We start from the raw sequence: 12,165 nt of genomic DNA on the forward strand, positions 1-12,165 counted from the left end.
AGGCTTGCTTTGGAGGCAATTCAGAGAAGGTTCATTAGGTTGATTCCAGGGATGAGCGGATTGACTTATGAGGAAAGGTTGAGGAGGTTGGGCCTCTACTCATTCGAAATCAGAAGAATGAGAGGTGCTTTTATCGAAACGTATAAGATTATGAGGGGGCTTGACAAAGTGGATGCAGAGAGGATGTTTCCACTGATGGGGGAGACTAGAACTAGAGGGCATCAGCTTAGAATAAGGGGCTGCCCATTTAAAACTGAGATGAGGAGAAATTTCTTCTGTGTTATTCGCTGCCTCAGAGAGCTGTGGAAGCTGGGACATTGAATAAATTTAAGACAGAAATAGACAGTTTCTTAAACTGATAAGGGGATAAGGGGTGATGGGGAGCGGGCGGGGAAGTGGACCTGAGTCCATGATCAGATCAGCCATTATCTTATTGAATGGTGGAGCATGCTCGAGGGGCCTTATGGCCTACTCCTGCTCCTATTTCTTATGTTCTTATGAGACGTCCAGTGATCGTGAAAGGCACTATATAAATCCCAGTTGTTCTTTCTGTTCTGTCCAATAACCAGGGGGCACAAATTTAAGGTGACTGGCAAAAGAATCAGAGGCGACATGAGGAAAAAATTTTTTTTTACCCGAGTGGTTAGCATTTGGATTGCACTGCCTGATAGGGTGGTGGGAACGGATTTTGATAGCAACCTTTAAAAGGGAATTAGATAAGTACTTGAAGGAGAAAAAAATTGCAGGAATATGGGGAAAGAGAGGCGGGAATGGGACTGACTGGATAGCTCTTTCGAAGAGCCAACACAGGCACGATGGGTCAAATGGCTCCTTCTGTACTGCATGATCCTATGATTCTAATTAATGGAAGACAACTCGCCACCCTGCCATTTCCCATACTTAGCGGGTGAACACCGTTTGTTGCCCCAGTATCACAAGTATCCCGAAGGCAGTGAAACTGGCAGCTGCTGAGTGGATTGTACAATAAATCAAAAATCAACGAATCAAGATGTCCCCCATTACCGTCACATGCTTCAGACCATGCAAACCGGGAACTAGAAATGCATTGCAAAAGCAAAATACTGCAGATGCCGGAATATGAAATAAAAACAGAAAATGCTGGAAACAGTCAACGGGTCAGGCAGCGTCAGTGGAGAGAGAGAGAAACAGTTAACGTTTCAGGTCGATGACCCTTCGTCAGAACTGGAAAAAGTTCGAGATGTAACAGGTTTTTAAGCAAATGCAGGAAAGGGGGAGGGGAAGAAAGAACAAATGGGAAGGTCTGTGATAGGGTGGAAGGCAGGAGAGATTAAATGTGGGTTGCGGGTTCATGTTCCACTCCACAGACCTGAGCACAAATCTAGGCTGTACTGAGGGGGTGCCGCACTGTCCGAGGGACAGTACTGAGGGTGTACTGCATTTTCGAAGAGGCAGTACTGAGGGAGTGCTGCATTGTCGAAGAGGCAGTACTGAGGGAGAGCTGCATTGTCGGAGAGGCAGTACTGAGGGAGCGCTGCATTGTCAGAGGGGCAGTACTGAGGGAGTGCTGCATTGTCGGAGGGGCAGTACTGAGGGAGTGCTGCATTGTCAAAGGGGCAGTACTGAGGGTGTGCTGCATTGTTGGAGGGGCAGTACTGAGGGAGTGCTGCATTGTCGGAGGGGCAGTACTGAGGGAGTGCTGCATTGTCGGAGGGGCAGTACTGAGGGAGTGCTGCATTGTCGAAGAGGCAGTACTGAGGGAGTGCTGCATTGTCGGAGAGGCAGTACTGAGGGAGCGCTGCATTGTCAGAGGGGCAGTACTGAGGGAGTGCTGCATTGTCGGAAGGGCAGTACTGAGGGAGTGCTGCATTGTCAAAGGGGCAGTACTGAGGGTGTGCTGCATTGTCAAAGGGGCAGTACTGAGGGTGTGCTGCATTGTTGGAGGGGCAGTACTGAGGGAGTGCTGCATTGTCGGAGGGGCAGTACTGAGGGAGTGCTGCATTGTCGGAGGGGCAGTACTGAGGGAGTGCTGCATTGTCGGAGGGGCAGTACTGAGGGAGTGCTGCATTGTCGGAGGGGCAGTACTGAGGGAGTATGGCATTGTCGGAGGGGCAGTACTGAGAGAGTACTGCACTGTCGGAGGTGCTGTCTTTCGGATGAGACATTAAACCGAGGCCCCGTCTGCCCTCTCAGGTGGGCGTAAAAGAAAACATGGTACTATTTCGAACATGAGCAGGGGAGTTATCCCCGGTGTCCTGGCCAATATTTATCCCCAACCAACATTATCAAAAATAACCCGCCATGTATGGAAGATTGCTGCGCATAAATTGGCTACCGCATTTCCCACATTACAACAGTGACTTCACTCTAAAAGTACTTCATTGGCTGTCAAGCGCTGTGGGTCATCATGAGGATTGAATCTGAGCCACATGGAGAAATTAGGATATGTGACCAATAGCTTGGTCAAAGAGATAAGTTTTAAAGAAGAGAGAGAGATAGGGAGTGATTTCCAGAGTTGAGGGCTCAGCCAGCTGAAAGCATGGCCACCAATGGTGGAGGAGGTTACAGAGATAGGGAGGGGCGAGGCCTTGGAAGGATTTGAAAACAAAGACGGTAATTTTAAAACCAAGGTGTAATCGGACCAGGAGCCAATGTAGGTCAGCGAGCGCAAAGGTGATGGGTGAACGGGTCTTGGTGAGAGTTAGGACACAGAGTTTTGGGTGAGTTCAAGTTTATGGAGAATGGAAGATGGGAGGCCGGCCAGGAGAGGGTCATAGTGGTCAAGTCGACTGGTAACAAAGACCCGGATGAGGGTTTCAGCAGCAGATGAGCTGAGGCGGGCGGAGTCGCGTGGAAGTAGACCGAGGCATAGAATACAAGAGCAGGAGGGTTATGCTCGAACTGTATAAAACACTGGTTAGGCCACAGCTAGAGTACTGCATGCAGTTCTGGTCACCACATTACAGGAAAGATATGATAGCACGAGAGGAGATTTACGAGGATGTTGCCTGGACTGGAGAATTTTAGCTGTGAGGAAAGATTGGATAGGCTGGGGTTGTTTTCTTTGGAACAGAGAAGGCTGAGGGGAGACCTTATTGAGGTGTATAAAATTATGAGGGGCCTGGATAGAGTGGATAGGAAGGACATATTTCCCTTAGCAGAATAACCAGGCGGCATAAATTTAAAGTAATTAGTAGAAGGATTAGAGGGAAGTTGAGGAGAACATTTTTCACTCAGAGGGTGGTGGGGGTCTGGAACTCACTGCCTGAAAGGGCGGTAGAGGCAGAAACCCTCACCACATTTAAAAAGTACTTGGATGTGCACTTGAAGTGCCATAACCTACAGGGCTATGGACCGGGAGCTGGAAAGTGGGATTAGGCTGGGTAGGTCTTTGTCGGCCGGCACAGACACGATGGGCCGAAATGACCTCCTTCCGTGCTGTAAACTTCTATGATTCCATGATGGACCGTCTAGGTGATGGAACGGATATGAGACCGGATGCTCATCTCTGGGTGAAATAACCCACCAAGGTAGCAAACGATCTGGCTCAGCCTCAGGCATGGGTCAGGAAGAGGGACGGAGTGCTGCCGAAGGCGATGGGGCAGAAATGAAGAATTGCGTTGCCTGTAAGGAATGTTTTTGAAGAGCCCAAAATTGAAGTTTAATGGCAGGGGGAGAAAAAAATACAAGTGACAAACACAAGATTACTGAAATACTGTAAAGGTGTGCGGTCGGTGACCTACCAGCCAGTTGCCTGCTTTTCAATATAAATGGATCCAAGGCAATAACCTGAAAAGTGAATTGAAAAGTCACAGGTCACCAGCTGGTCTGAATAAAACAAATATTGTTCGTTGACTAAAACATACCACAAAAATAACAGGGGCAAGATCAGCGCAAAGCACAGGGAGAACGGGCGGAGGGGTTGGGTGCAAAATTGCATTTCAGACATAGATGTAACCGTCCGATCTGTTGTATGTGTTGCACAGTGAGTGTGATGTGCTATTCCACTGTGGGGGCATCGCGGCTGAGCCGGACCCTGCTCTCGCCTAGCAGCCTGAGGGACCCCAGTTAAATTTTTTTCCCCTCTCTTCCCTACAACTATTTTGTAAAACCGGTAAATCAAATGCCCCTTTATTAACAGGGGGCACTAAAACCGACAAATAAACAAATTAAACTTAAGACACTAACAGATCAAATTAAAATTTGATTGCCGAGGGTGATGATGCACTCCAGTGCCCACCTCTCGTGGAAGGCCGTAAGCATACCGGTGGACACCACGTGCTCCATCTCCAGGGACACCCTGGCTCGGATGTGACCGCGGAAGAGAGGCAGGCAGTCAGGATGAACAACCCCCTCGCTCTCTTCAAGGGGGAACCCAAAGCCCACCTACAATCAGTTAATTCAGTGGGGGTGGGGGGGAGTCAAACGTACTATGTATCGCTTCAATCAGAATGCCTGAAAAGAAAGGCTTGGTTTAGTAGCAATTACCGTGAATGGACAAGCTTTATTATTATTATTATTGGCCCTGAAATTGCGGCCTCTCCGGGGTGCGCAAAGAGGCCCCACAAGCTCCGGGTTTTAGGCACGCAAAGCGCATGCGTCAAAACCCGGCACTTGCGATCTGTCAAAATTTCTTTTGGACAGTTCCAACGCATCCCGGGAGAAAGGCCTTTGCGAGCGGAGATTTGGGCTATTTGTCCAACTCCTGCCCAGCGAATGTCCTTCAAACTCTTATGCCTAAGAGTAAGCGTAAGAGTTTTAAAAGATAGAAAAATAAAATGGTCAATAATATTTGTACTAAAAACCCTGTCCATGAAGGTAAGTTTATTTTTACCCCATTAAAAAATTCTAAACTTTTTTTGTTATCCAAAACATTTCATTTAAATTCAATTTCAATTAATTTTAAATCTATGAAGTGTTTTTCTTATTTATTTAAAATGTTTGTGTGGTTTTGGGGGTATCTCCATTCATAGAAACGGTGATCTCTGTACAAACGGATCTTACCATCACTGTTAATGGGGATACGCCATTGTCATTGGTCGGTCTGACCCACGTGATCCCACACGCTCCTGGAATATGTGGGCCCCTACGCTGGAATGCGCACAGAGACCTCGTCAGCGCAAGTGTTCGTTCCTTCGGGACCGCCAGGTACTTTCCGTAAATATTTTTGCACTCGGAGGCGTCTGCCCGCAATTTCAGGGCCGTTATGTACCCTCCGTTCTCCTGTGGCACTGGTCGCCATATCAATGGAGCAAGGTGGAGCAAGCCTGGCCGGTCCCGTTCGGCCGCTGTCCAGTTACTGCCCGTGAGGAAATGGTCTAATTAGGTGGCGGGGTCAATGCACAGCAAAGCATTGCTCCGAAGTTCTCTAAATTGGCCGTTGCTTATCACAGCAGCATTTACCTAGTTGTCTCAATCTGGAAAAAAAAACCTCATGAAAAATAACTGTTTCTCTCTTTCCCCTCCCCCAGCCCCGACCCCTTTATTTTCAGATCATAAGGGAGTCAAGGGTTATGGGGAGCAGGCGGGGAAGTGGAGTTGAAGCCAAGATCAGATCAGCCATGATCTTACTGAATGGGAGAGCAGGCTCGAGAGGCCACGTAGCCTACTCCTGCTCCTATTTCTTATGTTATGTTCTTATAACCTCTGCCCCCATTGGTTCTGCCATTCCCATTTACACTCTATCTGGACCCATCTCTTGTTCCTTTACTTGTCCCATTGCCATCTCTCTTTGCCTTGCACTCTATCATTTAATCTCTCCTGCCTTCCACCCTATCACAGACCTTCCCTTTTGTTCTTTCCTCCCCATCCCCCCTTTCCCTGCCCCTGCTTAAATCCTGTTGCATCTCTAACTTTTTCCAGTTCTGACGAAAGGTCATCGACCCGAAACGTTAACTGTTTCTCTCTCCACAGATGCTGCCCGACCTGTTGAGTATTCTCAGCAGTTTCTTTTTTATTTTAGCTTGCTCCTTTGTGATTTATCCATGTTTTATGCAAAGTGTTACAGGCACTCTTTACAAAACTTCAATATAATGTAGATTCATGCAAAATACATGCATGTGTACAGTTTTGGTCTCCTTATCAAAGGAAGGATATACTTGCATTGGAGGCAGTTCAGGCATGGTTCACTGGATTGATTCCTGAGATGAAGGGGTTGAGTTATGAGGAAAGGTTGAGCAGGTTGGGCCTGTACTCACTGGAGTTTAAAAGAATGAGAGGTGATCTTATAAGATCATGTAAGATTCTGAGGGGGCTTGACAGGGTAGATGCAGAGAGAATGTTTCCCCTGTAGATGGGGGAATCTAGAACTAGGGGGCATAGTTTCAGAATAAGGGGCTGCCCATTTAAGATGGAGGTGAGGAGGAATTTTTCCTCTGAGGGTTGTAAATCTGTGGAATTCTCTACCCCAGAGAGCTGTGGAGACTGGGTCATTGAATATATTTAAGGTGGAGATAGACAGATTTTTGAACTTATAGGAGAGTGAAGGGTTATGGGGAGCGGGCAGGGAAGTGGAGCTGAGTCCATGATCAGATCAGCCATGATCTTATTGAATGGCGGAGCAGGCTCGAGGGGCACTGACATTTGCGCACACACACCTACCTCGTGACTTTTTGCCTGATTCTCTTTGTTTTCCTTTGATCTTTTGTCCATTTTGGCTTTGCTCTTGGGTTTAATGTGACTCGCAGCATTGGCAACGAAAGCACTGCTCACGTCCCATTCAGGTTCCTACAACAGAATCAAACAACATCTGTAAGTGCATTGTCTCTCCCCTTTTCAAAGATTCATCCCACTCCCCCCCCCACCCCCTACCCCCCCAACCCTGCCCCCTACCCCCCAAACCCACACCCACCCCATGCCCCCACCCCCCTCACCACATCCAACCCCCTCTTTCCACCACCACCCCCCCCCCAAACACCCGCCCCTAACCTCCCCCCCCCACTAGACAAGCATGGCCGAGACCATTAACTCCACGTACGTGGAGGGGAGGAAAAGATGAACGTTTGAGATCAAACCCCACACCCTCCCATTTCATGGGCACAGTGCACTGGAGATCGGGGCAGCCATTTATATAGGTGCTTTGAATCTTTCCCCGTTACAATCTCCCCGCTGTGTCAGATCAGGCCCTCAAATGCCGAGCTCAATGGAAACTACAACAAACTACTGCGAATGCTGGATGGAACCTGAAATTAAATCAGAAAATGCTGGAAATACTCAGTGGGGCAGGCAGCGCCTGTGGAGAGAGAATCTGAATTAACGTTTCAGGTCGATGACCCTTCGTCAGAACTGGCGCATGTTCGAAATGAACAGATTCTTAAGGAGCACTGAAAGGGGGAGGGGAGGAAAGAACAAAAGGGAAGGTCTGTGATAGGGTGGGAGGCAGGACAGGTTAGAGAGACAAAAGGGATGATGGGCCGAATTGAAATGGTAATGGCAGAAATTAGAGAAAGGTTAGTCTAGATAGGGTGTGAATGGCAGAATAATGACTAGCTGCCATTGGAGACAAAGAGGAAAAAAAACAGTTTTGACAGAAACTAGTTCGGCCACAGCTAGAGTACTGCGTGCAGTTCTGGTCACCGCATTACAGGAAAGATGTGATTGCACTAGAGAGGGTATAGAGGAGATTTACGAGGATGTTGCCTAGACCGACGAATTTTGGCTATGAGGAAAGATTGGATAGGCTGGTTTCTTTGGAACAGAGGAGGCTGAAGGGAGACCTTATTGAGGTGTATAAAATTCTGAGTGGCCTAGATATAGTGGATAGGAAGGACCTATTTCCCTTAGTAGATGAGTCAATAACCAGGGGGCATAGACTTAAGTAATTGGTAGAAGGTTTAGAGGGGTTTTGAGGGGAAATTTCTTCAGCCAGAGTGTGGTGGGGGTCTGGAACTCACTGCCTGAAAGAGTGGTAGAGGCAGAAACCCTCACCGCATTTAAAAAGTACTTGGATGTGCACTTGGAAGTGCGATAACTCACAGGGCTACGGACCAAGAGCTGGAAAGTGGGATTAGACTGGATAACTCTTGGTCGGCTGGCGTGGACACGATGGGCCAAATGGACTCCTTGCGTGCTGTAAATTTTTATGATTCTATGATTGGCAGAGGTTGTGCAGAAACTCCGTCTACAAGTGCAAAAAGGGGTTTCCACTGAAGTTATGGCAGCAGACCGGGAAAGGCTCGGAGGAAATTCTCGTGCTTGGTCTCATCCGCAAACTTGGTCAATATTCCAAACAGCAGCAATTAAAGTAGCGCCCCCCTGTGGCAGTTCACTGGCAGCGTGTTTCCAGTCTGGCATATCTCCACGCATCATTGTTCTGTACTACCTTTCAGCAATAAATCATGATTAATATTTTGGCATCTATCCAACTGGCACATACATGGAAAATCAGTCATTGGGCAAGGTGTAAATGCCTGCCTGAAATCCAGACAGTAAATGCCTGCCTTTGCCTTACCCACCAGTTCTGTAACAATATTAGAAGAATCTAATAAATTGCTCCGACGTGACCAGTCCCTTCTGAAGACATGCTGGCTCTCTCTAATCACACCTCGTCTTTTCAGATAATCTCCCATACAGTCTGCAAAAAAATGCCTGACAATATAAAGAAGGTTCGCAGGTCTGTAATCCCAGGGATTAAAAAATAATGGGGGGGGGCACACTTGCGATTTCCCAATACATTTGGTGTCAGCTGTGGCTCAGTGGGCAGCACTCTCACTTTGGAGTCAGAAGGTTGTGGGATCAAGTCCCACTCCAGAGACTTGAGGACAAAAATCTAGGCTGACACTCCAAGTGCAGTGCTGAGGGAGTGCCCGGTGGACATAAAAGATCCCATGGCACTATCTTGGGGGGGGGGGGGAAGTTCTGGCCAATATTAATCCCTCAATCATATCACTAAAACAGATGATCTGGTCGTTATCACATTGCTGTTTGGGGGAGCTTGCTACCCACAATTTGAGGTGCTCAAAATCATGGAGGGGTCTGGACAGAGTAGCTAGAGGGAAAAAGTTCCCATTGGCGGAAGAGTGGAGAACCAGAGGGCGCAGATTTAAGGTGATTGACAGAAGGTCCAAAGACGACACGAGAGTGGTTAGGATCTGGAATGCACTGCCTGAGAGGGTGGTGGAGGCAGACCCCATCACAGCTTTCAAAAGGGAATTGGATAAATACTTGAAGGAGAAATACTTGCAGGGATATGGGAGAAGGGCAGGGGGAGTGGGACTAACTGGATTGCTCCTCGAAAGAGCCGGAGCAGACTCGATGGGCTTCTGAGCTGTACTGTTCTGTGATACTGTCGTCCAAAGTTAATGTGACATTAGGTGTAAGTTCAGCGATGACTGTGTGGTCTGACATTGCCTGGCATAATGTGACATGCCTGGATTGGCTCTCTCGGAAACCTTCCATCAGCAGGGTGTGAGCTGCAATGCCATGTACACAACTATTTCCCATTATCCCTAATGAACATTCTAAACGACTGATGCATCTCTGCAAACCTCCTACGCTGAATCTGGCCTGATCAGAAACATTACATGAATTAACTCTTCCAGGGCATCCAAGGTAAAAGACTCAAAATGACTTTTTTGTTTAAACTTTGCATCCTCCGGTGAACTTTAGTGGACACAAAAAAGGAAAATCAAAGGCAGCGTTGCTCACGATTGAATAAAGCTGTTATGTATGCACCGGTGAGGATGCTCACAGGTTTGTAGAGCTGTTGCCCACATCACTGCCAAGCCCCAAAACCTCCCTCGGGAGCTGGCGCCTCACAACTTGAGCCGCCTCCGGGAAATCCCCTCCGTGTCTTTCAGTTCTGTGCCAAGGGGTTTTCTGTACGGCTGCTCTTGCACACTCTCCACCTTGCCATCCTCGTCTGCCGTCCGGACATGCCATGGCGCACCACCTTGCCGTCCAGTGGAAGCAGCGGTCCCCAGTGGAGGGCTCTCTCTGTGGGAGTCCTCCCACTATTTATTGGGGACTTGGCCTGGAGGGCGTTGCACGGGGCAGTCCCATGCAATAACTTTTTAGGTCAGTTCACAGACTCCCAGGCTGCCTGCAATTTCTGCGGTCTGGAGGAGTCCATGTTCCACGTTTATGTGGAGTGTGTGAGGTTGCAGCCCCTCTTCCATTATTTGAAGGGGCTGCTCCTCGATTTCCATCTGCACTTCAGTCCCATGCTCCTGATCTTTGGGCACCCGGTGCGGAGGGGAGCGGGCAGGTCGGAGGGCCTCCTCGTGGCCCTACTCCTGGGCCTGGCCAAGGTGGCCATTAACCGGTCCAGGCAGCGGGCGGTCGAGGGGGTCGCTCAGCCCGACTGCCTGCCTCTCTTCCGCGGTTACTTTCGCGCCAGGATGTCCCTGGAGTTGGAGCATGCGGTATCCATCGGTACGCTCACGGCCTTCCACAAGAGGTGGGCGCCGGAGGGACTGGAATGCATCATTTCAACAGGGAAGAACATTTTAATTTAATTTGATTTGTCAAGGTTCCCTTTAATGTTTGTTAGTTAATTTTTGGTTTTTTGTGCCCTTACAAAGGGAGCACTTGTACCAAAATAGTTGTAGAGCTGTTACATTGTGAGTGGCTTAGCCAGACTCAATAAAACCCCAGCCAGTTGGGTTCAGGGGATCCACGATCAGGCAGGTGATTGTGAGCCTGGTGAATGAACTGGAAATGCGCAGTGTGATTATTAAACCTTTGTTTATAATCATCATCATAGGCAGTCCCTCAAAATCAAAGAAGACTTGCTTTCACTCTAAAAGTGAGTTCTCAGGTGACTGTATATTCCAATTACAGTCTCCGTCACAGGTGGGACAGACAGTGGTTGAAGGAAAGGGTGGATAGAGAGTCTGGTTTGCCGCACGCTCCTTCCGCTGTCTGCGTTTAGTTTCTACATGCTCTCGGCGACGAGACTCCAGGTGCTCAGCGCCCTCCCGGATGCTCTTCCTCCACTTAGGGTGGTCTCTGGCCAGAGATTCCCAGGTGCCAGTGGGGATGTTGCACTTTATCAAGGAGGCTTTGAGGGTGTCCTTGAAATGCTGCCTCTGCCCACCTGGGGCTCGCTTGCTGTTTAGGAGATCTGAGTAGAGCATTTGCTTTGGGAGTCTCGTGGCGGGCATGGTGACGATGTGGCCTGCCCAATGGAGGCCGAACTCCAAGCCATCGCCAACATCTTCACCGAGGCGTACGAAAGCATGGGCCTTACAACTAAACATCCATAAGACAAAGATCCTCCACCAACCTGACCCCGCCTCACAGCACTGACCCTCGGTCATCAAAATCCACGTTGTCACCGTGGACAACGTGGACAATTTTCCATACATCGGGAGCCTACTATCAGCAATGGCAGACATCGAAGATGAGGTCCAACACCGCCTCCAGTTTGCCAGCGCAGCCTTCGGTCGCCTGAGGATGAGAGTGTTTGAAGACCAGGACCTCAAATCTGGTACCAAGCTTATGGTCTACAGGGCTGTAATGATACCTGTCCTCCTGTATGGCTCAGAGACGTGGACCATATGCAGTAGACACCTCAAAGCGCTGGAGAAGTACCACCAGCGTTGCCTCCGCAAGATCCTGCAAATCCACTGGGATGACAGACCCACCAACGTCAGTGTTCTCGATCAGGCCAACATCCCCAGAATCGAAGCACTGACCACACTCGACCTCGCCAACATCACCAAAAAAAGATTATCTGGTCATGATCACATTGCTGTTTGTGGGAGCTTGCTGTGCATAAATTGACTGCTGCGTTTCTTACATTACAACAGTGACTACACTCCAAAAAGTACTTCATTGGCTGTAAAGCGCTTTGGGACATCCTGAGGTTGTGAAAGGCGCTATAGAAATGCAAGTCTTTCTTAAACTGTCACCGATACGAGAAAAATAAAACTAGAAAAACTGATTAGGAAAGATCAATTTGTTTACTGGAAGTAATGCATTAGTGTGACTGGAAAAAATTGGGCATGAATAGATTAATTGATCGATTGGATTTTTAAAAAAATGAACTTCGCTTAATAATTGCAAATGCAGTGATTTATTGCAGAAACTGACGGATTTTAGGTACCCATAAGGTCAGGGAAGTAATGCATGCACAGATTTGATGTTGCACCGTGCTTGGCAATTCTTGCTTTTCTCTCACTCAGATCTCGCTCTCTGCGATTCACAGAGTCAGCGAATTGTCACTCTCAATAAAATAAAAATCGG

The 12,165-nt window shown here is 48.3% G+C and overlaps 1 protein-coding gene across 1 annotated transcript in view; it reads right to left on the reverse strand.

Moving 5' to 3' along the window:
* LOC139255526 (uncharacterized) overlaps nt 1-12,165 on the reverse strand; it is a 170,795-nt gene that overhangs the window by 128,074 nt on the left and 30,556 nt on the right. The window contains exons 4-5 of the mRNA XM_070873948.1: nt 6,580-6,705; nt 3,723-3,768 (exon numbers count right to left, since the gene is read on the reverse strand). Of these exons, the coding sequence (XP_070730049.1) occupies nt 3,723-3,768; nt 6,580-6,705 (172 nt within the window). The remainder of the gene's footprint in view (nt 1-3,722; nt 3,769-6,579; nt 6,706-12,165) is intronic.

Source organism: Pristiophorus japonicus, chromosome 3, assembly GCF_044704955.1.
Source record: "Pristiophorus japonicus isolate sPriJap1 chromosome 3, sPriJap1.hap1, whole genome shotgun sequence".
Lineage (NCBI taxonomy): Eukaryota > Metazoa > Chordata > Chondrichthyes > Pristiophoridae > Pristiophorus > Pristiophorus japonicus.